General features: G+C 37.0%; 7 protein-coding genes across 7 annotated transcripts; 2 read left to right on the top strand and 5 right to left on the bottom strand.

Moving 5' to 3' along the window:
- Positions 1 to 2,796: 2,796 nt before the first annotated feature.
- GCK72_009145 (uncharacterized protein) lies at positions 2,797 to 6,136 on the bottom strand (the record flags this gene model as incomplete). Its single annotated transcript, XM_003103124.2, has 7 exons — positions 2,797 to 2,909; positions 3,520 to 3,844; positions 4,525 to 4,736; positions 4,791 to 5,035; positions 5,080 to 5,189; positions 5,786 to 5,976; positions 6,025 to 6,136. The coding sequence occupies 7 exons, from the start codon at positions 6,134 to 6,136 to the stop codon at positions 2,797 to 2,799; spliced, it is 1,308 nt and encodes a 435-aa protein (XP_003103172.2).
- Positions 6,137 to 7,117: 981 nt separating this feature from the next.
- GCK72_009146 (uncharacterized protein) lies at positions 7,118 to 7,555 on the bottom strand (the record flags this gene model as incomplete). The annotated part of the gene is made up of 3 exons (XM_003103172.2): positions 7,118 to 7,180; positions 7,225 to 7,440; positions 7,484 to 7,555. The coding sequence occupies 3 exons, from the start codon at positions 7,553 to 7,555 to the stop codon at positions 7,118 to 7,120; spliced, it is 351 nt and encodes a 116-aa protein (XP_003103220.2).
- A 4,076-nt stretch (positions 7,556 to 11,631) lies between these two features.
- On the top strand, positions 11,632 to 13,249 carry GCK72_009147 (uncharacterized protein; the record flags this gene model as incomplete). Its single annotated transcript, XM_003103131.2, has 4 exons — positions 11,632 to 11,927; positions 11,998 to 12,073; positions 12,529 to 12,681; positions 12,824 to 13,249. 4 exons carry the CDS (start codon positions 11,632 to 11,634, stop codon positions 13,247 to 13,249), a joined length of 951 nt encoding a protein of 316 aa, XP_003103179.2.
- Positions 13,250 to 14,286: 1,037 nt separating this feature from the next.
- GCK72_009148 (uncharacterized protein) lies at positions 14,287 to 15,798 on the top strand (the record flags this gene model as incomplete). The annotated part of the gene is made up of 4 exons (XM_003103173.2): positions 14,287 to 14,343; positions 14,674 to 14,715; positions 15,332 to 15,503; positions 15,566 to 15,798. The coding sequence occupies 4 exons, from the start codon at positions 14,287 to 14,289 to the stop codon at positions 15,796 to 15,798; spliced, it is 504 nt and encodes a 167-aa protein (XP_003103221.2).
- A 1,173-nt stretch (positions 15,799 to 16,971) lies between these two features.
- On the bottom strand, positions 16,972 to 18,048 carry GCK72_009149 (uncharacterized protein; the record flags this gene model as incomplete). The annotated part of the gene is made up of 2 exons (XM_003103149.2): positions 16,972 to 17,240; positions 17,898 to 18,048. 2 exons carry the CDS (start codon positions 18,046 to 18,048, stop codon positions 16,972 to 16,974), a joined length of 420 nt encoding a protein of 139 aa, XP_003103197.2.
- Positions 18,049 to 24,119: 6,071 nt separating this feature from the next.
- GCK72_009150 (uncharacterized protein) lies at positions 24,120 to 25,064 on the bottom strand (the record flags this gene model as incomplete). The annotated part of the gene is made up of 1 exon (XM_003103119.2): positions 24,120 to 25,064. One exon carries the CDS (start codon positions 25,062 to 25,064, stop codon positions 24,120 to 24,122), a length of 945 nt encoding a protein of 314 aa, XP_003103167.2.
- A 607-nt stretch (positions 25,065 to 25,671) lies between these two features.
- Positions 25,672 to 26,622, bottom strand: GCK72_009151 (uncharacterized protein; the record flags this gene model as incomplete). Its single annotated transcript, XM_003103204.2, has 1 exon — positions 25,672 to 26,622. One exon carries the CDS (start codon positions 26,620 to 26,622, stop codon positions 25,672 to 25,674), a length of 951 nt encoding a protein of 316 aa, XP_003103252.2.
- Positions 26,623 to 27,119: the final 497 nt, after the last annotated feature.

The raw sequence follows: 27,119 nt of genomic DNA on the forward strand, positions 1-27,119 counted from the left end.
GAGTTGACTCATTATATTTTTGAATGAATAATGCTGCGAGATGAATCATAGAATATATCTGAATAGAGTTCGAAATTGCAATACACATTAAAAATAGAATCAGGTTACCATTTGAAATAAACAGAGTGGAATGAATTGAATCATTAGGTTGATTCTTGATCTCCGGTGCTCAGGTGATAACTTTCCGAGTAGGTTAAAAACGTGGATATAAAATAGAGCAGACAAAAATGGTAAAACTAGAAATATAACATTGTAAATATAGTATACTGAGTTCTTGTTTTTATTTTTGCATTGAAAATTACCCGAATCCGGAGAGCAATGATCTGAAATCTGTGACAACTTTTTAATTATAAACTTCAAAACTTTTTACATATAACCCAGGAATAATGTGATAGTATTCCATATATGAAGAGAATAGCAGATTTCAGCAATGATCTGAAACATTCTTTTTGACTTCCTGAAGATCTTGCTCGGGCCGATACGAGCCGGCACGTACAGTACTGGCCATAAAGAATGCGATACTTGCTGTTTTTAGTTGAAAATGGTAAACTTTGTGACTGTGACACGGCGTTTCTGATAGTTTCACAATATTGATTGTTTATGGAGTGTATAGATCAAAAGTAGAACTTCATTTTTGTAGTTGACAACTTTTTTGTACGGGCACATCCTAAGAAGTTACAGTCAGTCAATGTGAACAGCTCAAAAATTTATCTTTTTAGCACTGAAAAACGACAAAAAGTTCGAAAAATGTTTTGACGCTTGATAACTTTTTAGATTGTGCAAAGCGAGCTCAATGTCACTGACCTCCTCAGTGGGCCGTTTACATTTTGATGTTTTTGAGGTCAGATAGGATTGAGTTTAGGACAGATTACTGTAGGTTTCTCGTCGTGCCCGTAAAACTGTATTGACAAAAAAATGTTCTCGAATTTCTCTACTAATTTTACTTCTTCACGTTTACGACGGGAATTATTCCTTTTGAAATGTGGGGGTACTCGATTTTAGAACTCGGAAAGATAGAACTGCGACAAAATAAAACTGTAACAATATAGAACAGACAAAAATAGAACTGTTACAAAGTGGAACAGTGAAAGTTAGAACTGCTACAAAGTGGAACTGAACACAATGGAACTGTTACAAAATAGAACTCTACCACTGGTTTTGAAAATGCTTATTTGGCTTATCTTATATTAATTTATATAGTTTTTTGTTGACTATGGGGGGACAAAGACTTTATCTCCATAAAATAAGTGTTTTTAGTCGACTTTTCTTCTCGAAAATTTCTTATAATTCTTCTAAAAAGTCACGAATGCAAACGCGCTCCATTCGAACTAGAGTTCTATTTTGTAGCAGTTCTATTTCGTTCAGTTATGTTTTGTTGAGTTCTATTTTGTAACAGTTCCATTGTGTTCAGTTCTATTTTGTCGAGTTCTGTTCCGTAGCAGTTCCATTTTTTCGTAGTTCCACTTTGTTCAGTTCTATTTTTGTCTGTTCTACATTGTTACAGTTTTATTTTGCCGCAGTTCTATCTTTCCGAGTTCTAAAATCGAGTACCCCCAAAATGTGCACGACGAACCCCCTTTTTGACCCTTTTTTTCCAAATATCTTTTTCTAGGCCGATTATCAGGCCTACCTTCATGAGGATTTTCGATTTCAGCTGAAATTTTACATCAATCCATATAAAAAATCGAACATTTCGAAAATGGTTCCATCCTTTTTTTAATTGAGACTAACCCTGAGAATATCCATACATAACTCGGAAAACATAATATCAGAAATCTCTGTAATACTGCCAAGAACGTGAATAGTATTATACTCGCGTAAATCACATGATTATAATCACTGAATACAATTTCAATCAATAAAAGAATAATTGTGAGAAGAGATTGTTTGACATCTTTCTCATTCGGTACTGCTACAAATCTCAGTCCAAAGCATAGGTCATACATAAAAATAGCGAATAATGTTATGTAGAATAGTTGCTTGAAAATGAGACCATGAGAATCTGCTGAACGGGGAAGGGACTTCTTCCGTGATTTATAACAAATGAGAAGTAGAAAAGTGGCATTACTGAATACTATCATAATGATGCTATAAGTTTCTATGAACTTGATGAGAGATAGTGAAATAACTTCACTTTTGAATGGATGAGTGTCATTAGAGCGATCATAGCTTAAAATTATAATTGAATTCATATGTAAGTGCCTCGAGTAAAACAAGTGAAATTTCTCGGAGCAGGTGAAGTTTTTGTCGGTCTGATCTGCAGGCAGTAAACGAAACTCCTTGCTCACACTTTAAATAAAGAAAAAAAATTTGAACTCTGCAGAATTCGAGTATGTCGGGATTTGCAAAATAGAGTTTTGGCAAGGATTTTCAAAACAGAACATTTTTGCAGGCTAAAACGCAAGTGTGGCAGGGAGTTGTGGGCGGAGTTTGAACTCCAAGCGGCGGGGTGGAAATTCCAGCTGATTTTTTAACGAGCAACACTGAATTTTGAGGAAAAAATCGTATTTTAATTGATTAAACATGAAAAATATGCAAATATACAACAAAAAACGTCGGAAACAACGATTAAAATACGATTTTACCTATATATTCCGTGTTGATCGTGAAGAAATCATCTGAAATTCATCCGCGCCGCTTGCAGTTTAAGCTCCGCCCACAGCTTGCGTGTTTCAGCCCGCGAAATTTTTTTAAATTGTTCCTTGTCGAAAGTGTAGTCAGTATTCCAAACCTTTTTATTCACCAAAATAAATTTTTTTAAAGAGTTTACCAATTTCAAGACATAAGACAGTTATCTCAAATTCCTATAAAAGCAAAAAGAACAAACACAATAACATAAAATATGAGCAGGATCAAACCGAATAGTGGTCTCGCAGTCTTCACCCAATCTCCCCAGTTGTTGGTGGCCTCTGAAACGTTTGGAATCATACAGTAACCCTGAAAGTGTACGGTTGGGACCGTGTGCTCTTCCAAAAAATTTCTTTAAAGTCACTTGAGTTTCTAGACTCCCTCCGTATGTCACTGTGTTGCCGCGTTGACCTACGGGCGCACGCGCATTTCTTGCAGCTATTTTGTCAATTTCGCTTTTGAATGGAGAATTTCGACACTCTTGGGCGCTGGCGGAGGCACGTTAGATGCTCCGTTATTCTCGTTAGTAGATTTAACCTCTCTCTTTGGTTTTTAGAGCAAAGTTATAGTTTATTATTGTTTTATTGGGTTTTTAGCCGCTTGGCATTGGAATAAATAGATTATTCCTCAAACAGTTGCGTTTTGTGTGGTTTTTGCGCGTTTCAAATTTAATTTACATCAAACGTGGTTTTGATATAAATTGTATTGGTTCCTCTTAAATAATCGTCGTTTCTCTTTTGCTTTTGTGGGTTTTTTCTCGTTGTTTAGCTAAAACGGGCTACTAATTCCTTGTGAATACAGTTGTTTGTTTTACTAAAGTACCGTAACCGAAAGCTGCAATAACCCAAAACTACAGTAACCCCAAAAGTGCAGTAACCCAGAAAAACATACCTTCTTTTTTGACAACAGCCTCCTCCTTGAACATCATCGGCATGTATTCCTTGACAATATAAATCTTCTGCAATGGAAGGGGGACCACCAATCGATGATGTTGAAAAGTGAGAAGCAGTGCTTGAACGAATATCATAGCTCCGTTTGAAATCACGAGAGTGTGGAATAAAGTGACAGATGGAGGAGTTTTGGATAGGGTCAACGGAAGTTTTTTGGTGAAATCATTGAAGAATATCATCTGGACGTAGGTGTTCATGATGAGCATGTAGATGGAGAGTGGAATGGAAATGATGTAGAAGGATAGGACAGTGATGACGGCGGTGATCTGAATGGGGAATGAATTAATCGGAGAATGAGAGGTTTGGTAGTCATGCTTTATATCAGCTCGCAGGTCTTTATGTAACCAACTAGGATGAGAATCTGGTATTGTCTCTGAGAAGAACCGCCGGGTTATCACTATCAGAAGAATTACCAGAAATTCTTTCCAGAACTGTTCCTTTTTAGAACCGCCCGTTTTTCTAGATCTGAAAACAGCGTTTCTGGAAAGGGTCAGGTTTGGAGAGGGACAGTTACAGTACCGATCCAAAGGTTATGAACTTTGGCTTTCAGTGGAAAATTACCAACTTTGACAGTGTATTTCGGTGTCACCCGATTGTCCGATAAACTCAATTTTGTATGGGCTGAACAGAGCAAAAATAGTACATCATTTTTGTAGTTAGCCACTTTTTTGTAGAGACACTACCATGAAAGCTACAGGTCATCAAAGAAATTTATCCCCTGAAATCGACTAATTTCAGTGCGAATTAGCAGCATTTTAGAGCTTTTCTATTTGCAAACTGTAACTTTCAAGATAGTGTCCCCTACAAAAAAAGATCAACTACAAAAATGATGTGATATTTTTGTTCTGCCCAACCCGTGCAAAATAATATTTGTCGGGCAATCAGGTCACACCTAAATACACTAACCAAGTTAGTGATCCTTGACGCCAATCATTTTTAAACTCACCCAACACGGTGCCAAAATAGCGCTGAAAAACAGCGGAGAATGTCGCACAAAATTGACTGTAATTGCCAACATCGACCAAGTAATTCCAGCATCGAAACCAGTGACTGGAGCAGTGTTACTTATGTTTCCTTGACTATAGTAGAACGAGGAGCACGAGACGTTTTGGATTTTGAAATCGGATATGATCCGCTTCATTTTTTGTTCCTCCCAACCTGAATGGGCATCCGGATATAAATACAGACACACAGACAGACACTGTTACTCACCGAAGCTTAATGTTGGCGGAATGGAATACAGATTCTGAAGTTGCACCTCGTTCATTGTCGCCGTGGAGAACAAGTTGACTGCACACTTGTTGGCGTCATTTGGAAAATCACCGAAATCAAATGAACAACCGACTTTGATAGAGAATGTCGGATACATTTCCACTTTTGCACGATCTTTTTCTATCATTTGGATTATGACGTGAGCACTGGTGGAGAAGTCGAAAGCGGAACCGAGACCGGAGGCGCTGGAAGAGAATTAGGTGGTCTAGGAATAGTCAGGCCGTCTTACCTATTGGAAACCTTGATTTTTGGCTGCCAGACTTGCCACTTCTTGACTCGAGCGTAATGAATTCCGTTGAAGTCTTTAGGGTCCCAGACTAGGAATTCGTCGTACCATCTCTGAAAATTTTGGTTTGTTGAATATTCTTCTTCTCAAAACTACACTTTTGGGACATCGGGGACATCTGGACAAAAACGAACATCATATTTGGAATTTCCATGAAATTTCCAAAATTTTGAGCCCCATATTGACTAGATTCGGACTACTTTTGTTTTCAGTTCAAAAGGCGCCAAAATATGGACCGGTTTTTTGATTTTATCGGAAAATAGCCGATATGGGGCTTAAAATTTCAGAAATTTTATAAAGATTTCAAACATTTTATTCCTATGACTACCAGGTACCCCCAATGTCCCACTTGTCCCATTTCTGCGAAATTCTTCTTCTCAAAATTAAACTTTTTGGACACCCGGGGTCACCTGGAGCAAAAATAAGTGTCATATTCAAAATTCCCATCAACTTTCCAAAATTTTGAGCCCCATATTGACTAGATTCGGACAACTTTTATATTCAGTTCAAAAGGCGCCGGAAATATGGGACCGGTTTTCGATCATTTCGGAATATAGTCGATATGGGGCTCAAAATTTCAGAAATTTTATGGAGATTTTAAATATTCTACTGGCTTGACTTTCAGGTACCCCAGCATCCCCACACTTACCATATAAATATGCCCATGAACTGTCATTGTCTGTTCTAATTGATTAATCGACACGTGGATAATATGCCAGTGAACATCTACTACAATAGGCTGGGAGATATTCTTGACTGGGCGGGTTTTCGGATTATAGCCACGGAATATTTTTAGCTCCAGACTAGACTGATGCTCGGAGTAACTCTTGTTGAAAAACGCTGGAATTTCATCATTATTTAAAAAACAGAGTTCTCAATAGAGCTTACTTGCAGCGTCACCGTCCTCTGAATCGATTCCTTGTTGTTGAGAATTCACATGTTTCTTTTGGATAGGAAGGTAGAAAACAAAAATGAACACAAAAAATATGAGAATTTTCATTACAAATGGCAAGAAGATAGTTGGCAGCTATGAATGAGGTGGGTGGAGAGCGAGTTGTTTAGAATTTGTTTATATTCGAAATACGTATTGGATAACAGCAGGACTTGACTGAATTGAGTAATTTGATATGGTATCAGGTTGCTCATAAACGATTATGGGGGGCGGGGCTTGGTATTCTGAATTTTCAACTGGAAAAATGGTTTTCGGACTGTAAGTTATGAAACCAAGATTATTGTGAAACTGAATTTTTTCGGAAAGGGAAACACGAAAAATCTAAAAGCCTGTGAAATCAGATATCCATAATTGTGAAATTTTATAAAACACGTCATAACTAATATCTACGTGACCCAATTTTCAGAAACAAAGTTTGATTTTGTCATAGTCTAGCGCTTCTGCCTATAAAATGGACTACTGATGAAGTTCTGTAAATTACTGAAATATTACAATGAATTTTTAGTTTATTAGTAGTTAATTAGTTATTACCGTAAAAACTGTACTTATTACAACGGGATGCCGTTATATTTTTCAACTGCCCCCAAGAGAAATTTAAGGATTCAGAAATTCTGGAAAAGTAACAGGAAGAGAAATTTTTGGGCGTCCTATTCGCTATTTTGAGGTTGTTAATTACGCTGATTCTAGTATGACTTTTCGGTAAGGTGATAACTTGTCAGTGGTCCAAACTTTGACCTCGTTTTCTCGAATATCGGGCCTTGAGGGCAAAAACTGAATATATATTTGGAATCAGTGTTTTCTCAGCTTTCTAATGATATAGGTCACGCGGTGCCGTTGTAATACAGATTTTCCGGTATATTGGAAAATGCACAACTGTGAACAACAAAAACATGTTTTCTGCTTCGACACTACTTCCAAAGAACTAACAAGATCAGTAGACGGTAATTTTCAAGTAATTAGAGAAAACTTTAAAATGATTCAAGTTCAATGTAGTCTGAATTACAGCAAGTGCAGACACCACCATATTTTTCAGATGTTGTCTTCATCGATATCCGAATAATTTGGTCTCACTTGTTTCACAACACGACGGCGCTGAAATCTAGTTGTTATGGAGACAAAAATACACTTTTACAAACTTTTTTTGACGGGAATCCAGCACGAACTTTGTCATCTTTTCCATGGGTGTTCGTATCTATTTGAGAAGTTAATGTCGGTATGTATTTGGGGAATCTCTCTTTCCACTTCATTGCTATCTGACTAATTTCCAAGTATAGCTCATCAAATAATTCCTTGTCTACTGGATCATTTGATTTCGCCAGTTTCTCCGCACAATGCCTGATGAAATCTAAGTCCTGAAAATAAATCATGTTATGCTATGGCTTAAATCACGCTAACCTTTTGGATGCATTGATATGTGTCTTCAGAAGTTGCAATTGACTCGCTTGTTTCCAGAATAACATCATTCATATTTTCTGGGAAATAATATTTTTTAGTTTTTGATTTTTCGCGGGAAAATTCCACTCTAGAATAACACAAAAATTACGTCTACTGTGAAAAAAAGAAAGTTTCGATAAGGATTTTCAAAAGAGTTTTCTCGGGCTGACAGGCAAGTGCGGCAGGGAGTTGTGGGCGGAGCTTCACCTGCAAGTGGCGCGGATGAAATTTCAGCTGATTTTTAAACTCGAAACAAATTTTGAGAAATATCGTATTTGATTGAATAAACATGAAAAATATGAAAATATACAATAAAAATGTTGAAAACAACGATTAAAATATGATTTTGTCTTAAAATTCAGAGTTGCTTGTTAAGAAATTATCGTTTCAGCGTTTCAGTCCGCGAAACTGCTTTGGAAAATCCTTGTCGAAACTTTATTTTTCCACAGTATTAATTTATTATTGGGATGTACGCGTGTTCTACATTCCACCCCCATGCACGCTGGGATGTAAATACAGGCATCTGAAAAACATACCAGTCAAAATTGTGTGGAGTGCGAAGAAAAAGATCAAACTGAATCCGAAAAAAAAACAAAGTATTTGAAAAAGAACTGCAAAAAGTGGTGAATTGGATTTTTCGACGTGGCAAGAAGGAGTTTACACGTTTCTCATTTTTTGAAGAATAAATAAGATTTTTAAAAGTTCTTCACGTTGTCATTTATTCTATTTTTAAGCATATTTACATCAATATCAATGGATGTGCAACATTGAAAACCCAATGGAAATTTGAGAACAATCTCAAATTCGACGGAAAAAAACTTCCGGTGGCCTAGAACTACAAAAGTAAAAGTTCGGTCAAAAATCACTCTGATCACGTTGGGATTTTGAGCATTTTGCAGACATTTTTTTCGGAAATCATTTTTATATCGATGTTACAAAAAGTTCAATATGAGCTACATTATACTTCTCGAACAGAGTTGCGCGGAATTCCGACTTCCGACTTCCGACTTCCGGGCTGTTTTTCACTTCCGACTTCCGGCTTCCGACTTCCGTTTTGAAAATTTTACTTCCGACTTCCAGCTTCCGACTTCCGTTTTCGGATGTTTACTTCCGACTTCCGTCATTCCATAATTGTGGAATTTCCGAAAAGTATATTTTGCAGAAATACAAAGAAAAATGGTCTAAAAGGACAGAAAACAAGTTTTTCTTCAGCCAAAAACTAATTTTTCACTGATTTTCACGAATTTTATGAACTTTTTCTAGGAGTTTTTTAATCTTTGCGAAAAAATCTACTTCCAACTTCCGACTTCCGGATTAGAAATTTTACTTCCGACTTCCGACTTCCGACTTCCCTTTTAGAAAAAACCACTTCCGCGCAACTCTGTTCTCGAACTTTCAGCTTCAGTTTGCAGAAAGATATTCGATGATTTATAAATAAATTTGAATGCGAGAATAGAGGTTTCAGTGGTCGAACACCTTGAGTTCAACATTGTTCATTTTCCTATTTTTGTTGTAGTAGAGAGTTCTGATTTATTTGGAAAACGACAACGGGCGGAGTTCAGCTCTGACATTAACCAACAAGATTATTTAAGAAACTTCACAACAACTACTTCTCTTCTCTTCTCTGCTATGATCCATCCATTTTCGTTATGCAACAACATAAAAAGAGCCGCCTCGCAATGCGCCAGTTGTACGTCTGCTCAAGTTTACAGCCGACAGTCGGCACCCGGCTGGACTCATGTAGATGGTGATGTAACATGGAACAGGCCCTCTTTCAGTGAATAATCACGCAATTCCGACAAACGGTTTTCATTTTGCGGGATTTCAAACCGACTCCTCTTTGATGATTGTATATGAATCGCAGATGTTTCTTCTAAATGAGCCGAAGAAGTGAATGTGTAGAAGTGATTGAATAAAATTATTATTTTTCATGACAATTCTATTGTTCTAGTGGAACGCGTGTCATGTTGGCATACTGTATGCCTCATGTCTTGAAACAACTGAATTGACAACAACGAATGTCACAATTCATCAGATAATAAAAAGTGCGAATTCGATTCTTAAAAGCCGCCGTCTATTCACACTTAAGACACACGCTCTGTGAAACGCGAGCATGGCGATGTACAGAAAAAAGTCAAACCGGTTTTTATGAGTTGGTATTATGCATAGGTGGTACCTAAACAACTAATAACACATTGGTCTATATTTCATTTGGCTCCGCCCCCTACCGTCTAAAATAGCCCCTATGAGGGGTGAAAATTCTTTTTAAAAATCTGTAAGTTTTTTCGATTAAATTTTGACGGGAATCAATAAAAAACGTTATTTTGAGCACTTTTTGTGTTCAGACCATATTTTTAGCGCTTCATTTTCACCGAGAAAAAATGACATTTTCATGAAATTTTGGGAATTTTTTCAAACTTTTGCTTATATCTCAAAAAAAAACATTATTTGTTTAGGTGAGATCTTTTCAGATTCGGAATCTTCATAAAATTTGGAGTTATATAGGCAGTGTCCGGTCAAAAATCTCGGGGTACCTAGTTTTTCTACAGAGCAAAATATGCAATTTTCGAAAATTTTATTTTTACTCCAAATTTTATGTAGATTCAGAATCTGAAGCGCTAAAAATATGGTCTGAACACAAAAAGTGCTCAAAATAACGTTTTTTATTGGTTCCCGTCAAAATTTAATCGAAAAAACTTACAGATTTTTTAAAAGAATTTTCACCCTTCATAGGGGCTATTTTAGACGGTAGGGGGCGGAGCCAAATGAAATATAGACCAATGTGTTATTAGTTGTTTAGGTACCACCTATGCATAATACCAACTCATAAAAACCAGTTTGACTTTTTTCTGTGCAGTGGATAACAGCTAGGTGCTCGAGTTTCACAGAGAATGTGTCTTAAGGTCATTCGTCTCACCTGGAGTAAACTCCATCCAAACCAAATATTCTCATTCCTCAGTTTCCCATTGTAAAATTCCAAAGAGTACGTTTACGGTCTTGTTGATGATGTTGTTTTAGCTTATCTTATTCGAAGATAGTTGTAAAAAGAAGCACCCTCCTGTCAAGGTAAAAGATAGATCAGAGATTTACAACTATTTTCGAGTATTCAGTCTATTATATCGTGGGAAGAACAGTCTTAACGTGAGAATGCCTCTTTTTTCCATTCAATAATCCCGCAATGCTATCTTTTCTCAATTCATTGTTGAGTTTTCTTAATCACAGTTTTGTAGTTTTTGTTAAAACATTTTTTAATCATCTGAAGTTGAAGAACACGTCCTCGCACATGTGCATAGTTCACACTTTTTACAACTATCCGCCCGAAACAAATCAAATGATCATGAGTCCGTTCCCACTTATTGTTTAGTTTAGATGTCATCTCCACCCAGAGCTTTTTGAAACAGTGGCCACCGTATTCTCAATATTCCTATTTCTGTCATTTTTAAAACTTATTCAGGCATTTGCAGAATTCGGTTGAGTTCAATTTTCTCTGAAAATTTGATTCATTCTGATATCCAGAATCTCGATATCAGCAATAACCCACTTTATTTGTTTAGGCAGGCCATGAACTGCATTTAATGGCATCTTCTTGACAATATCTCTACTGTATTTTCAGTGAGGAACAATAAAATGATAAATCTATCCAAGTGTCTTCTTTTTGAATTGAAAAAAATAAGAAATTTGAGATGATTTTTTGAAATTTATTGTAAATTTTCTATTACCGTAATTCAAAGAAGAAGTTTTATAATGGCTGATTTGTCCCGATCCAAAGATTTCCTCTAGTAAATTTCCTGGCATCCGTTATGAGTTTTGTCTCCTAAACTCTTCATAAACCGTTGATATAACTCTTTCACTCAACCGCGAAACTCCTAAAAAACCACGCCTATCTCATACATTCTATCGATTGAGTGCAGAAAGATTCTCGCACCTTAACACAGAGATACCGTATCTCGAGTCTCCGCCCATTTAGGCGTGACAACGCGGCTAGACATTGTCGACCGATAATCTTTGCTCACAACTAAGAGTTATTCACGCTACGTTCCTATTTTTTCGGATTCTTGTTTTTCAGACTTTGATTACTCAATAAACCTGTTTTGATTTCCAGTTAAAAAATGTCGAATCAAGTACAAATATCACTCAAAGAAGAACAAGATAGACTATGGAAACTGTTTCATTCTCACAGAAATGAAATGATTGTGATGAAGTCCGGAAGAAAATTGTTTCCAAAATTGGAATACGTGATTCGAGGACTCTGTCAGAACAAGCTTTATGCAATGATGCTTCATATCGAGCAGTCGGATGATTGTCGATATAAATTCAGTAGTGGAGAATGGATGAAATCTGGAAAAGCTGAACAGCACGAAGAACCAAAGAAGCTGTGGCATCCAGATGGTGTGAGAAGTGGAAAGTGAGTTTATTGGAATGCTAATAGAACAATCATAGTTGAGAAAGTTCCGCAGTTTATCCATTAATTCCAGAGACTGGATGACCAATCCGATCTGTTTCGACCGTGTCAAAATTACAAACAGCGTTGATTCGTCGAATGCTTCTATGGTAAGTTATCTAAAATGTCCTTAAACTCAAAGTACAGTACCGCTCAAAAGTATAATAAGTTTAGCCTTTTTCAGTTAAAAACGCCCAACTTTGAGAGTGTGTCATGGTAAAACTAACTGTCACACAAAATAACGTTTTTATTGGATCCAACAGATCAAGAACAGACCTCTATTTTTATAGTTGACAACTTTTTGGTACGGGCAATTCCTAGCAAGTTACGTTTCGACAAAGAAATTTTTTCCAAAAATTTACTATAACTCTCTAGGGAGTGTTTGTATAAAAAAGTTGACAACTACAAAAATGGATTTCTACTCTTGGTCTGTTCGATCCCATAAAAATTTATTTTGTGGGACAGTTAGTTTTACTATGACACACTCTCGAAGTTGGGCATTTTTAACTGAAAAAGGCTAAACTTAATATACTTTTGAGCGGTACTGTATTTACTGATATTTTAGATCTTCCTTCACTCAATGCATAAATACACGCCCGTGCTTTCTGTTTACGAAAGCCAATCCGAGACACCAATTGGAATCCCTCAACCATCAACTCGTCTCGTCACCTCAGTACGACTCGACTACACAGAATTCATAGCTGTCACTGCATACCAGGTAACACCCGAAAACACAACTACTGAATGCATATCTAGATAACTTTTGTTGTTGCATTAACACGTGTATTAACACATGTGTGAACTTTCATGTAATCGATGTTTCTCATCTTTTTATTCACACTTATTCTCTCTCTTTTCAGAACGATGCTGTCAAAAAACTCAAGATTCAATTCAATCCATATGCCAAAGGATTAAGAGAAGGAAGTCAAGGAGACCGGAAGAGAAGGTCTCCGTCTGCAGATGACTCAACTACAGATGAAAGTACTTCTCAAGTCTCCTCTCCTCAACCAAAGAAATCAATAACTGCTTTTGTTTCTCCATTAATGCCACGTCTTCCACCTCCAGTATTCCCGAATTCTCATTTTCCAACTTCCACACCCATCAATCCTTTCATATATACTCTTCCCTATTTCTCTCAATTCACCACTGGAGTCCTACCTCCCAACCCATTTCCATTTCCTCTTGGCTTTCCATGCTTCTCACCTCTTTCATTTCCACCCCAACCTTCCGTTAAAGTAGAAGAGAAAGATCAGGAAGAAATTGAGCCAGAGATTAATGTTGTCTAAATGCGAAACTACTCATTTTCCTTCGTTCGGGTTTATTGTCCCTACATGTCCATCTTCCATTTTGTTAATCATAATTACGATTTTTCTGTTTTCTGATCAATAAAATACAAAAACGATTTATCAACTCTTTTATTCTTTTTCTAGAATAACATTTCAGGTTACTGTACTTATTGAAATAACTCCGTTGCCCTACTGCCCTGTATCCTATAGATTATTGTTGAGGAACGAGCTTGATTAGAGTTTTAGACCCAGTGTTTTTGCTGAAAAAAACTGAAACGCAAACGCGCTTCACTGAAAAATGGCGTTTTCCCGCTTTTTTTTTGAATCGAGAGGACCTTCGGTATACTCAACGGGAAAGTTTGGAAGGACGGCGGAAGGTTTATGGATGGAAGGGGATATCAGTGCTTCGTTGCCAAAATTTTGAAAATTCAAATTGCTTTTACAATTTTATTCATCATATTGTATGATGCAGAGCAAGAAATAAACACAACATACCGTAAAAACTGTAATAGAAGCGCATGCGCCTCTATTTTTCAACCACCGTTCGCAGATGCGCCTCTATTACAGGGGCGCTTCTAATAGAGGGTGCGCCTCTATTTTTCAACCTGTTCGATTGATTATTTTTTCAACTTTTAAGTGAATAATTTTCAACCAAACTAACATTTTCTCGGACAAAATTACACGAAAATCCCCAAATTTGCAGTGCTTTGAACGAAAAAGTTGGGTTTTAGTTGTGTTATTTCACGAACTTTGAAAAAGAATGACTGAAAACCAGAAAAAATTTTCGAAACGTATTAAGGGTGCGCCACTATTATTCAAACCGCTTTTTAAGGTGCGCCTCTATTAGAGGGGCGCCTCAAATAAAGGGGTGCTTCTATTACAGTTTTTACGGTAATATAAAATTTTTATTTTCTGACATACGGAATATGCTTAGAAATCATTAAAATAGTCTGTATTTTGCTTTGCTCTTTTTTTTTAATTGATTCTCAAAGGGCCAAGTTGTAAAAGCGATTTGAATTTTTGAAAATGTGCCAGCGATGCTCCGTTATCCCCTTCCATCCATAAACCTTCCGATGTCCTTTCAAACTTTCCCGGTGAGTATGGATCCACGCTTCCCAATTCAAATTCAAATTGTTTCCCGCCAGAATCCGCCAGAACACGTAATCTTCCTCATTTCTTGTTCACGAGGAAGAAATAACCTTGGAAATAGAGAGAAAAATCAAGAGAGACGAGAGCAACAGACAGAAACGATGGTCACACATTGACACTGTCTGCGTCTCCGAGTTCTTCTTTTTCTATTTCTCATTCTTATTGTTTTCTTATTTTATTTTCTTATTTCAGATGTCATATGTATGTACTTATCGATTCTTTCGTTTTACTTTTGATTAGATCTTTTTTTTATTTAAAAAAATATACATTTCCAGATGTCTTCATCATCAGATGTGATCCCTGGAAGCCAGGCGACGGTATGTTTTCTTTGAAAATTCTCCGAACGCGCAAAAAAAATTAAAATCAAGAGTTTTGTGTACAACCCTGCCCCCATCCCTCTCAGTGATCGGCATCGTGTAGTGGATAACATTTTTGTCTCACAATCTACTAATGCGGGTTCAATTCCCTCTCAGGCCAAAATATGTTTTCTTCTTTTTCTTTATTCCTCATGGTAAAATAGGTTTGGAAATTGAAAAAAAATTGTTTTCCGTCGGCAAAATTTACAAAATTTTTAGTTTTTACTGCATATTTATTGGATTTTGACTATGAAAAGTTTGAAAAACCGAGTTTTCGAAATTTCCGGAATTTCCGAAAAGAATAATTCGGAAAATTTCCAAGTTCCAAAATTTCCGAAAATGAAATTCGGAAAAGTTCCGATTTCCGAAATTTCCGAAATTTTTATTTCCGCACATCCCTTGCCGCCTACTTCCCGCAATGCCCACTTTCCTATACGGCCTCCCTTCCCCTTTTGCAGTATCCCGATTAGCGTACTGGTAACATTTTTGTCTCCCACCCGAACAGTCCCTGGTTCAACCCCCACCCGTGACAAATCTTTTTTGTCTTTTTTTCCCTCTTCATTTTTTTATTTTTCAGTCTTCTGGATGGCTCGCCACAATGGGAACAGCAGCAGGATGGGCGTGGGACGGCCTGAAAGTCACTGGAAGTGTTATCAACGATATAGGACAGAATACGACAAGAAATACAGTATGCTCAACGGCTACTGTAGCCGGAGGTGTGCTCGGAGGTTGGAGTGGAGCAGCAATTGGTGGGTGGAAATGAAATGCGCTCTATTGAGAATTTATGGAAAATTTCAAAAAAAAAATTCAGGCGGTGCAGTAGGTTCTCTGATCATGCCCGGTATCGGGACGGCTGTGGGCTCGTTTTTGGGCGGAGCCTCGGCTGGATTGGTGGCTGGAAAAGCGGCGATAGTGGTGACGGATCGAGTGTTGGATGACATCAACTATGATATTGAGACTATCAGCTGTGAGACATGTGGGCGGGGCTTCAGATGCAAGATCTATAAAGAAGGCAGGGAGACAAAATGTTTTAGGTGTAAATGAATAAATTATTTATTTATTTAAAGAAAATATTTTTTGTACAGAAATTGGAAGAAAAAGAGAAAAAAATCACATTGTTAGACAACTTATCGTGTCGATTTTGTGCTCCTGATGGGCGGCTGTGAGCACCCAGTCACCTGGAAAAATATTTGATATTTTAGGTAAAGAATTTGAATTTGACAGGGTACCCAGAAATGCGCCAAAAATCGCCGGTGTCTAAAAATTGAAGCATTTTTGGAGCTTTTCCGCGAAGTCGGAGATTTTTTTTTGAAAAAGCGAAAAAAATAGCGGCATTGATGTTTTCCCGATACTGACTCATTTTCGTCGGATTTTCGAAAAAATCTGGAACTTCTGGGTCTACCAAAATGATAAATTTCCAAAGCATAGACATACAGTACCTCTCCAAAAAAAAATCAAATTTTCCCTTTTTCAGTTGAAAATGCCCAACTTTGAGAGTGTGTCATAGTAAAACTCCGACAAAATAAATTTTTATGGATCGAGCTGACCAAGAATAGAACTCCATTTTTTGTAGTTGATAACTTCTTTGTACGGACACTCCCTAGAGAGTTACAGATCAACAATGTAATTTATACCTCAAATCGACAAATTTCAGTGCAAAATAGTGCGATTTTTGACCTGTTGACTTAAAATTACTATAACTCTACGAAGTTTTCGTATAAAAAAGGTGTCAACTACAAAAATGGATATCTGCTTTTGATCTGTATGATTCAACGAAAACCTACTCTATGTGACAATCAGTATTACCATGACACACTCTCAAAAGTGGACAATTTATACTGAAAACGGCTAAAGGTTACAACCTTTTTGGACGGTACTGTATGACTGATGCGTTTCTCGAGACCATCACAAAAACCTAACATTTAACCCACCTTTGCGACACTCCAACATGAATTTATTCTCAACAATAAATCTTGTGTTGCTCTCCGAAATCTTCAATTTCTTCGCTCCATCTGCACATTTTATCTCGACAGCTTTACACGCATAATACTCGAATGGAGGCGATGTTATCACAGACACACAACTCTCACAGTCTTCTAAGACGGGCGGTTTGGAAGGACACGACAGGCAATCTGAAAATGGAAGATTAGGCGGTATGAAGGAAGAGCAAGTGTGCTCAATTGGACATTTTCCGAATGTCCAATAGAGCACACTTGATCATATCCGAAGATACTCGCTTTTCTCCTTATCTGGCTCCGGCTCTGGCTCCTCCTCCTTCTCTGGTACAGTAACCTCATCAGTCTTTTTCGGTGGTTCCACTGGATGAATTGTTGGATTCCCTGGGTCAACTGGTGGCTTCACTGGTGGATTCACAACTAATGGATTCTTCGGTTTTTCCGGTTCCAACGGTATCATTTTCTCCATTTCCTCAATTCTATCGATACGTTTCTCGATTTCCACTATTTTGTTGTAGATTGTTCGGTTGTCTGGAAATTGGAAAATGTTGCATAAAACATAGTGTCGGATGGTGAATAAATCCAAACAAACTACCAAAAAGCGCCAAAGACGCGCCAGACATATGATTTTCAAATAACACCCCTAGTGATCGTAACACGTCAAAGGCGCCCCAGACACTGGTTTTCTATTTTCTGTTTGTCTTTCTGTAGATTCTGATGTCCGGATGTGTTCATGTCATCTAGCTAAATTCGTCTAAACAATCCGAAAATATTATGCAAAATCGCGCCAAAGGCACCCCAGACACTTGTTTTTTTTACTTTCTGTTTGTCTATCTGTAGATCCTGATGTCCGGATGTCTGTCTGTATGCTTTTGGGGCCAAACATCCAAAAATATGATATAAATCGCGCCAAAGGCGCACCAGACTTGGAATTTCAGTGTCATTCTGTATGTCTGTACGCCATGTCCGAATGTCCGTCATAAATTCACAAATCTAAACTCTTGAGACCATGAAGAGAGCATTTACTGAAACGCGTCGAAGGTGCGCCAGACACAATTTAGTATGTCTGTGCGCCTTTTTGTCCAGATTTCCCCACAATTTCAACGCGCCAATGGTGCGCCAGACTCATTTTCTGTCTTTCTGTCATCCAGATGCCTTCCTCCCCATAAAAAACAAAATTTGACCTACCAAAATAGATATTCTCAACTGTATGATGATGATGATGATTGTTGACATTCGTTGTTTTTGTCCACGGCTGAGATACACCGTGTGGTGCACACGCATGGGATACTGTAACTACAGTAACCCAGATGAGTACAGTAAGACAGAGTATAGACATTTAGAAGTAGGTTGTTCAGGAAAGACGTGAATTTGGGTGCAAACTTTTTTTTTGAAAAAAAGTGAAAAAAAAGAAGAAAAAGGGGAGGGGGGACACTTGAGTATAATTTGCATATTGGCCTTTCTCCTGTAATTAATTCCGGATGAAATCCAGTTCGATGACGTCATCATCGGATAGTTTCCTTCTTCTTCGAGAAGACGTCGTTTTCACGTCACGTGAAAGTGAATTCAGGGAAGTTGAAGGGGTGGACAGAGGGGCGCCAAACCAGATCTCCTGAAACGGACGTGACTTTTTTGAGGGAATACTGAAAAGATCAAGTAGTTGGGGGACTAGACTTCTGGAAAATTCTAACGGAAAGTCTACTTAAGGATATCCGCTAGAAATTGAGAAAGAAGAGAGAAAATTGGGGGAAAGTTTGAGAAGGTGTTGTGGAGTCACGTATAGTCAAATTGCTATGAATTTTATGTATGTTACAGAAAAATATTTGGGCTACATTTTGTAGTTGGCAACTATTCGCACAAGACATTACTAAAGAGCTATACGCTCGTAATTGAAGACAACCACAATTTCTCACATCTAATAATTGTACACACTAAACTTCAATTAAAATAAAGAAATCATATAACGCATTCTCAGTGAGACTTGAGCACGTATGGGTCAAGGACGAGCGGCAATGCCTTTGCCGTGTTGCCGAATCGCCGGAATCGCCGACTTTTTTTAATGCATTGCCGTTGCCTGCCGGGTTGCCGACTTTTTTCGGCACTGGTTTTTGAAGGTTTTTTTCTAAATCTGTTCAATTTTAGGCTGAATTCGACAAAAGTGATACAAAAATCGATATTTTTTGCTTTTCTAATAGAATTTTTTGAATATTTTTCAAAAAAATTGGAAAATACTCTCATTTAGTCAAAAAAAAACAGTCACTGGCAAAATAAAGTGTACTTTGCTCGCATTTTTTCTCCTGACTTAGGAAAACCCTTATTGTTACATATTGCCAAAAGTTGCAGAAAACTGCCGAAAATTGCCGGTTTTTGAAATCGGCAATTGCCGGATTGCCGGGTTGCCGAAATTTTCCGTTGCCGCTCGTCCTGGTATGGGTGCTAGCAATATTTTTCAAAATGTATCATTAGTCATCAGTAGCCCTACAGTACTACCGTAACCCGTAACCCGAGTTAAAATTTCTGCATATCTGTTACTGATGACCAATGGTACAGTACCATTCAAAAGTTAATCAACTGGTTGTTTTCAGTGAAAAATGAACAACTTTGACAGTGTATTTCTGTGCCATCTGACTGTTCGATAAGCTCAATGTTGTAACAGTGTAAAAAAAGCACATCATTTTTGTAGTTTATCATTTTTTTGTAGGGAGACTATCTTGAAAGTTACAGGTTGTCAAAGTGAAAAGCTCCAAAGTTTCGCTAGTATGCACTGAAATTGGTCGGTTTCAGGGAGAAATGGCTTTGACAACCTGTAACTTTCATGGTAGTGTCCCTACAGAAAAATTGATCAACTACAAAAATTATGTCCTATTTTTGTTCCTTCCAACCTATACAAAGTTTAGTTTGTCGGACAATCAGGTGACACTGAAATGCGCTGTCAAAGTGTCTCATTTTCCACTGGAAATAGCCAAAGTTGATAACGTTTTTTTTAAATCCAAACTTTCAAGTGTATTCTTACATCCTATTCAAATGAATTCCATCGAACATTAAATCCAAAAAAACAGATTGAAGAAAAACACTATTTCCATTTCAATGAGCATTTTCGAATTCAACTTTGTCTGGAACAAACAAAACTGAATCCGTTTCTAGCTCCCAGGTCTTCCGATTCATAGGTCTAATTTATTTTTTAGTTTTGGGATATTCCAGCCTACGGGCAGTTCCAGTTCTAAAACTAATCCAAAAATTCTTATTGACAAACTCTCCTTTTTTCTTAAAAGTCATAGTAGTCCAGCCTCCATTAAGGAATAATCGAAATTCGAAGTTAGGTAGCGGTAGCGCCGAAGGCGCGCCAGACGCTTTTATCTTTGCTATCAGCATATTACAAAGTCATATAAAGTCTACAAGCACTTCAAGACACCCCAGGAATCAAAAGACCAAAAAATCAAAAGATCGAAATGTACCTTTGTAATATAAATGACCATAATCAACCAAGAGAATAAAAGGATCCATCCGAGATAGCAGATCTCTTTATCCCTCCGTTGACATACCGCTTCAGATGCACATTCCATACGGACAACTCCTGAATTTTTATAGGAAAAAAAGAAGAGAAAGGTGTGAAATTGGAATGCTGGAAACGAAAAAAAAGAAGAAAAAAGAAGAGAATAAGGAATCGAGCCGGAAATGGACAATTGAAAAATATAGAGAAGGGGGGAGGGCAAGATGTAATCTATGGAATAATAAGAAGGAGAGATGAAAGTTGTTTTCTGGAAGGTTTTTGGAAGATCAAAATGACCGAGGAATGCTGGCGCGCCGTAGGCGCCTTTTTGAGAGAGAGTTTTGGAAACCAGGGTTATTTCAAATTTTGAATGTTCTCTTTCAGAGACTTTGTGTATCTTTTCAATTTTTTTGTCTGAAAATGAGAATAACGCAAAAAAGAAAATAAGCACGTTCTTGTTAACAGAATTAATTCCGTGATCCGTGTAGTCCTTGTGGGTGAGAACACAAATCAGAACTGTCCCAAATAGAACTGGTACAAATCAGAACCATCAAATCTAGGTCTAATGATATTAATTAATTAATTAATTTATTTATTTATTTTGAATACGCACGCAAGGTACGTGAAAATTAAGAGTTGAGAGTTCAATATGTCCGTGTCTGTTATCCTTAAAAACGTGAACTTCCTTCATTTACTGTATTTCCTTTTCTTGTTTCTTGCTTTAAAAGAAGTTTCGAAAGTAACAAGCAAGGACCTTACACGATTGATACCAGGTGAAACACACAAGATTGGCGGCCGCATTATTACTCGAGTACAAAACACGAATTTGTACTTCAATTCCCGAAACTTTAGCCAATGTCGATCTTTTGCTTTCTTCATCTTTGTTCTATATAACTTCCTGGTTTTTCTTTGACTTCTCATCTTACGTTTCCTAGCAATTTGAAGCTCCTCTTGCACCATCTCCCATTTTTTCTTCTGTGACCTAATACGACGTTTGATCTCCTGCCTTTCTTTCCTAACAGCTCTTCTAGCAGCTCTTCTGTCGGATTCCCGTTGTTCTCTTAACTCCGCTACCAGCTCACGGATACACCCACTTTCTTTTAAATGTTGAAAGATATCCTCCACATCCATGTTGACGATTCCTATTCTCTTTTTAACTTGATTCCCTCTTGCCAACCAATCATTGATGAAAAAAATTTGGGAATGAACCGTACAACCGTCTTTTAGCCGGTTCTCATTAGTTCCAGTTTCATTTCGAACAGTTCTTAATAGAGAAAACATCAAACTTCTTCTGAGAACCACTGAAAATATATATTCCTTTTAAAAAGTTGCCGGTGGCAAGGTACCCTCATAACCCTGTAGTCTCCGAGTCCTCACAATAAATACGCAACGACACTCCGTCAAAGCCTCACGCGCCTACCGTAACCTCAGCGCGTCAGTTCACGTGGACACGTGTACTCCACGTGGCAACAAGTAGTTTCTGGAGTCGGTTGGCTTTCAGAGTTAGTTCTAGTTTTAGCGTTGGTTGTTTTAACTATTGTTTTGTAAGTTTTACGCTCTCTTTATTTATTTTCTTGCAATAAAGTAAATTTATTGTAAGAAACTGTGTTCTTTGTCGTCATATTTTATCAGGACCCTATCACCCCGTATTCGTACGCGGGCAACTAAAACGTTATCGAGAAAAAAATGTTTTGGAAAGAAGCGATATTTCAGAAGGTATCCCAACTTCCTTCCGCAGCGGAAGGAGACTAGAAAAATATGTTTTTTCTCCAAAACTGGAACATGTTGTTGTAGTTCATCTTACATATTTATTCTCGCCTTTCTCGTTGTACAGTAGCGAGCATAAGTGAGTATACCTCCATACTTTCATATGTATCTCAGCTGAAACAAGTCCGTTTTGCATAAACTTTTTTTTCAAAGATAGCTGAAGTATCCAGTAAAATCGACATAAGTTTTTTGTTTCAAGTGATCAGATGATTTTTTTGATTATCGATTTTTCCTGATCTTGATTTGAAAATCTGAAAAAAAACTTTTTATTTTTGAACTGCACTCTATGATTTTTTGAGTCCAAAATGTTGAGCAACGTTCATAAAAACAAAGTATAATGTTAGAATGCTTCTGTGAATCTTGACCATCGTGCTACAGCTTCAGAAGTCCAAAATGGTATGCTCGGCTAAATCATCATAACTTATCGAAAAATGGGTCGAATAAGCCGAAAAATGTTGGAAAAGATGCGTATCATGTTTATTAACAATCTTATAATTAGAAATAATGTTTTTGAGAAAAAAAATTTTCGAATTTTTTTCACTCGAAAATTTTTTATTTCCAACTTTTTCCCAATTTTTCATGTTTTTTGATTTTGAAACAGCTGTAATTAAATTAATGTAAATCTAAATTTGATGTTTCATGTAAAATTCAACTCAAACTCGCAAATTGTTACTGTTTTATAATCAAAAAACATAAAAAATTGAGCAAAAGTTGGAAACCAAAATTTTTCGAGTGAAAAAAATTCGAAAAATTTTTTTTTCAAAATTATTATTTTTAAATATAAGATTGTTGATAAACATAATACGCATGTTTTCCCGCACTTTTCAACCAATTTGAATCATTTTTCGATAAGTTATGATGATTTAGCCGAGCATACCATTTTGGACTTCTGAAGCTGTAGCACGATGGTCAAGATTCACAGAAGCATTCTAACATTATACTTTGTTTTTATGAACGTTGCTCAACATTTTGGACTCAAAAAATCATAGGGTCCAGTACAAAAATAAAAAGTTTTTTTTTCGGATTTTGAAATCAAGATCAGGAAAAATCAATAATCTTAAAAAATCATCTGATCACTTGAAACAAAAAACTTTTGTCAATTTTACTGGTCACTTCAGCTATCTTTGAAAAAAAAGTTTATGCAAAACGAACTTGTTTCAGCTGAGATACATATGAAAGTATGGAGGTATACTCACTTATGCTCGCTACTGTATGTTTATTTTATTTTGGGCCTGATTCTTATTTTAATTTGAAAACACCACAGAAATTGAATAAATTGACTATTGGCCAACAGTTGATAAATTATAACTACTTTCATTGGAAAAATACCAAATTTGTGAGCATATGATCTGTATAGTCCATACAAAATTTTAGATGTGGGTATAAACTTTTGGCCTTTACATGCGAAATGTGGCTATTGATTGACTATTTGGATTATTTTTTTAATTTTCAAAAACGAAATCAAGCTATTAGAGAAAGTTGGGAACCGGGAAAACAAAAGTGAATCAAAGCACCAAAATCCACTTTTATTGAAACATATGGAACCTTCCGGAAAGTATATTTTGAGGGAGCTCTATAGGAGGGGTCCTTGATCTCCCACCAAAGTTTCATCAAATCCAAATTTACAAGTGCTTGGGATTCCCTTGTAAAACAAAGTTCTAAACTGAAAGTTTATGCTTTTCAGGCACAATGCAATTTCAGAGAAGTCACAACTACCAGATCAAAATTCTGAAACAGTTGAAATAGTGATTAAAACAAAACGTTCGGTTCCAATCTCATATTTTCTGTGAAACATATATGAATTGATTGAATGAAAATCCCCTTATACTGGTGTAGCCTAAGTGGCATGTCCCTCCTACAATAAATAAATACAATTAAATAATTTTATTTTTGAATAATGTTTATTGACAAGTAGAGTGTACAGATCTGAAGAGAAAAAAACTGAATAAAAGCATTCATAGAGTAATAAAGAGGACGGTTCAGAGACATGGAATGTTATAGAAAGAACAAAAAAGGATTTAGAAACAAGAAAATTTAAATACAACATATTGAGTTTATTGAAAAGAATTATAGAAGAAGGAGCAGATAAATAAAAGAACTTTGTCAGCATGAGAATGGAAAATACGGGAAACAGAAATTTGAATATTCACAAACTATTGGAGAATCAAATGAAAAAAAATTTCTTCAGAGAAGACGATAGCCTCAGTCCCATCTTTTCTTCTAATATAAGAACCACCTGAAATTGTTTCCGTACTTTCTTCGTATAAACCCATATGTCTCCCGTAGGTCCTCTCTTCCCCATCCGCCATCTTTCGATGGTCTATTCCTTGCAACAAATCCCTCTCGTACTGCTCCTCATCAAAATCATCTGTCAATTCACATCCAATCCAAAGATACCTCAGTCTCGGATTCGATCCAGCGATCCAATGCTTCAAAAACCGATTGAAATCTTTTCCGGTCATCCGAGTTGTAACGATTTGAATCTCCGAAGTATTCATAAGAAGCAAGTCGTCAAGAGTCAATGAATATGCTTTTCCTATATCAATAAGATTGAGATTTTGAATGAAAAATTGGCTCATCTTAGTGTGATTCCAGACGAAAAGCGGGCTTCGCTCCAAATGAAGGCTACGTGTAGGTTTTATCGCATTCAAATATGTCATCATGTCGTCTTCAGAATTTTGTTCATAAATTTTAAATTGTCTTAATTCCAATCCATTAATAAGTTGTTGAATCGACTCTGGTGGATAAGCATCCTCTTTCACAACAGTCAATTCATCAATCCAATCGTGATGGAGTATCTCCATGAAATGATCAATGAAATCTCTCACTTCGAATGTTCGATTCTCCCATTGATACTGCTCAGATTCGTATCTGTTGCCAACTATTTGTGACACGTGGAATTCGACTATTTCTGGTCTCTCTATCCCCACAAGTTCTCTCTCAGCGTCTTTTTCAAATTTTTTGAATGTCACGCGTATTCTGAAGGGATAGAGTTGGAATAGCAAATGACACGATGCATACTTGTATAATGAGATTTCTTCACATTCAGGGAGAAGGTTCAACGAGCACACGATTTTCTTAGATCGCATTGATACCATGGAAAGTAGTATTCTGGAAATAAATTCAATATGAATATAAAGTAAAAGTTAACTCACTGCTCAACCAATTCCAGGCTTTGAAATACTGATAAAACAACATTGTCGGGCAGACGGAATAAAGGAAAACCGGGAGACATTGCAGGAATCAATAGAAAATGTGTTTGAAGAGAACACACAGAATAAGAGAAGATTTGTTTGCCACGTTAGTCGATGAGATTGGGAGGGAGGAGGTTCTGTCATGACGTCATCAAATCTCATTGTCACCCTTGGGGAATGTACTGACTCATTATTTGTCTTCTTACCAGTCAAACAACTGAGCCTGATTGAATAAAATGATTTAATAGTTGAATAATGTTTATTGAAAGTAGAATATACAGATCTGAAAGGGGAAAACACTGAATGAAATTACTGATAGAGTAAAAAAGGGACAGGAAACGGTTAAGAGACATGGAATGTTATAGAAGGAACAAAATTAGAAAAAGGAAAACATAAAAACATCATTTAGAGTTTATTGAAAACTATTATAGAAGAAGGAACAGTTAAATGAAAGAACTTTGTAAGGAAGAGAATGGGAAAAACGAGAGACAGAATATTGAATATTCAAAAACTATTGGAGAATCAAATGAAACCGAAGATACTCAAAATGGACGGTAGCCTCAGTCCCATCTTTTCTTCTAATATAAGAACCACCTGGAATTGTTTCCGTACGTTCTTCGTATAAACCCATATATCTCACGAAGGGTCTCTTTTTCCCATCCGCCATCTTTCGGTGGTATATTCCTTGCAACAACTCCCTCTCGTACTGCTCCTTTTCGTACCCATCTGTCAATTGACCTCCGACCGTAAGATACCTCAGTCTCGGATTCGATCCAGAGATCCAATGCTTTATAAACCGATTGAAATCTTTCCCGGTCATCCGAGTTTTATTGATTTTAATTTCCGAGATGTTCATAAGTAACAAGTCGTCAAGAGTCAATGAAGATGCTGTTCCTATCTCAATATAATCAAGGTTTTGAATGAAAAATTGGCTCATCTTGGTGTGATTCCAGACGAAAGACGGGCTTCGCTCCAAATAAAGGGTACGAGAAGGCTTAATTGCATTCAAACGGTTCATCACGTCGTCTTCAGAATTTCTTTCATAAATTTTAAGTTCTCTTATCTCCAATCCATTAATAAGTTGTTGAATTGACTCTAGTGGATAAGCATCCTCTCTCTTAACAGTCAATTCATCAATACAATCGTGGTGGAATATCTCCATGAAATGATCGATGTAATCTCTCACTTCAAATGTTCCATTCTCCCATTGATACTTCTCAGATTCAATTCTGTTGCCAACTAATCGTGCAACGTAGAATTCGACTATTTCTGGTCTCTCTATCTCCACAAGTTCTCTCTCAGCGTCTTTTTCAAATTTTTCGAAGCTCAAGCTGATATAGAAGGAATATGATCGGAATTCCAATTTACACAATGCACACGTGTCTAATGAGATTTTCCTAGGGTCAAAGTTCAACGAGCACACAATTTTCTTGGCTCGCATTGACACCACGGAAAGTAGCATTCTGGGAATAATTTCAATATACAAATAAAGTAAAAGTTAACTCACTGCTCAACCACTTCCATGCTTCGAAATACTGATAAGACAACATTGTCCGGCAGAAGAAACAATGGGAAACTGGGAGGCATTGCAGGAATCAATAAAAAAAAACGTGTCTGAAGACAACACAGAATGAGGGAAGACTTGAAGACTTGTTTGCCACGTCAGCGAGTGAGATTGGGAGGGAGGAACTGTCAAGGTCACTGTCAAGGTCATCAGATCTCATTGGCACCCGTGGGAATGGACTGACTCGTTGTTTGTCTTCTGAACAGTCAAACAGCTGAGCCTGATTGAATTAAACCAGTCGGTTCACGTCGCCTGACGGCGACTAAACCTCCTTTTCTACATCACAATTTGAAGAAATGAATTCATTTGAAGAAAGAAAAAGTTCTATAATTATTTTCCCCGTGAACTCCTATTTCCCTATTTCGGAAACGACAGCCACTGAAAGGCTTGAAAAC

Source organism: Caenorhabditis remanei, chromosome III (genome assembly GCF_010183535.1).
Source record: "Caenorhabditis remanei strain PX506 chromosome III, whole genome shotgun sequence".
NCBI classification, from domain to species: domain Eukaryota; kingdom Metazoa; phylum Nematoda; class Chromadorea; order Rhabditida; family Rhabditidae; genus Caenorhabditis; species Caenorhabditis remanei.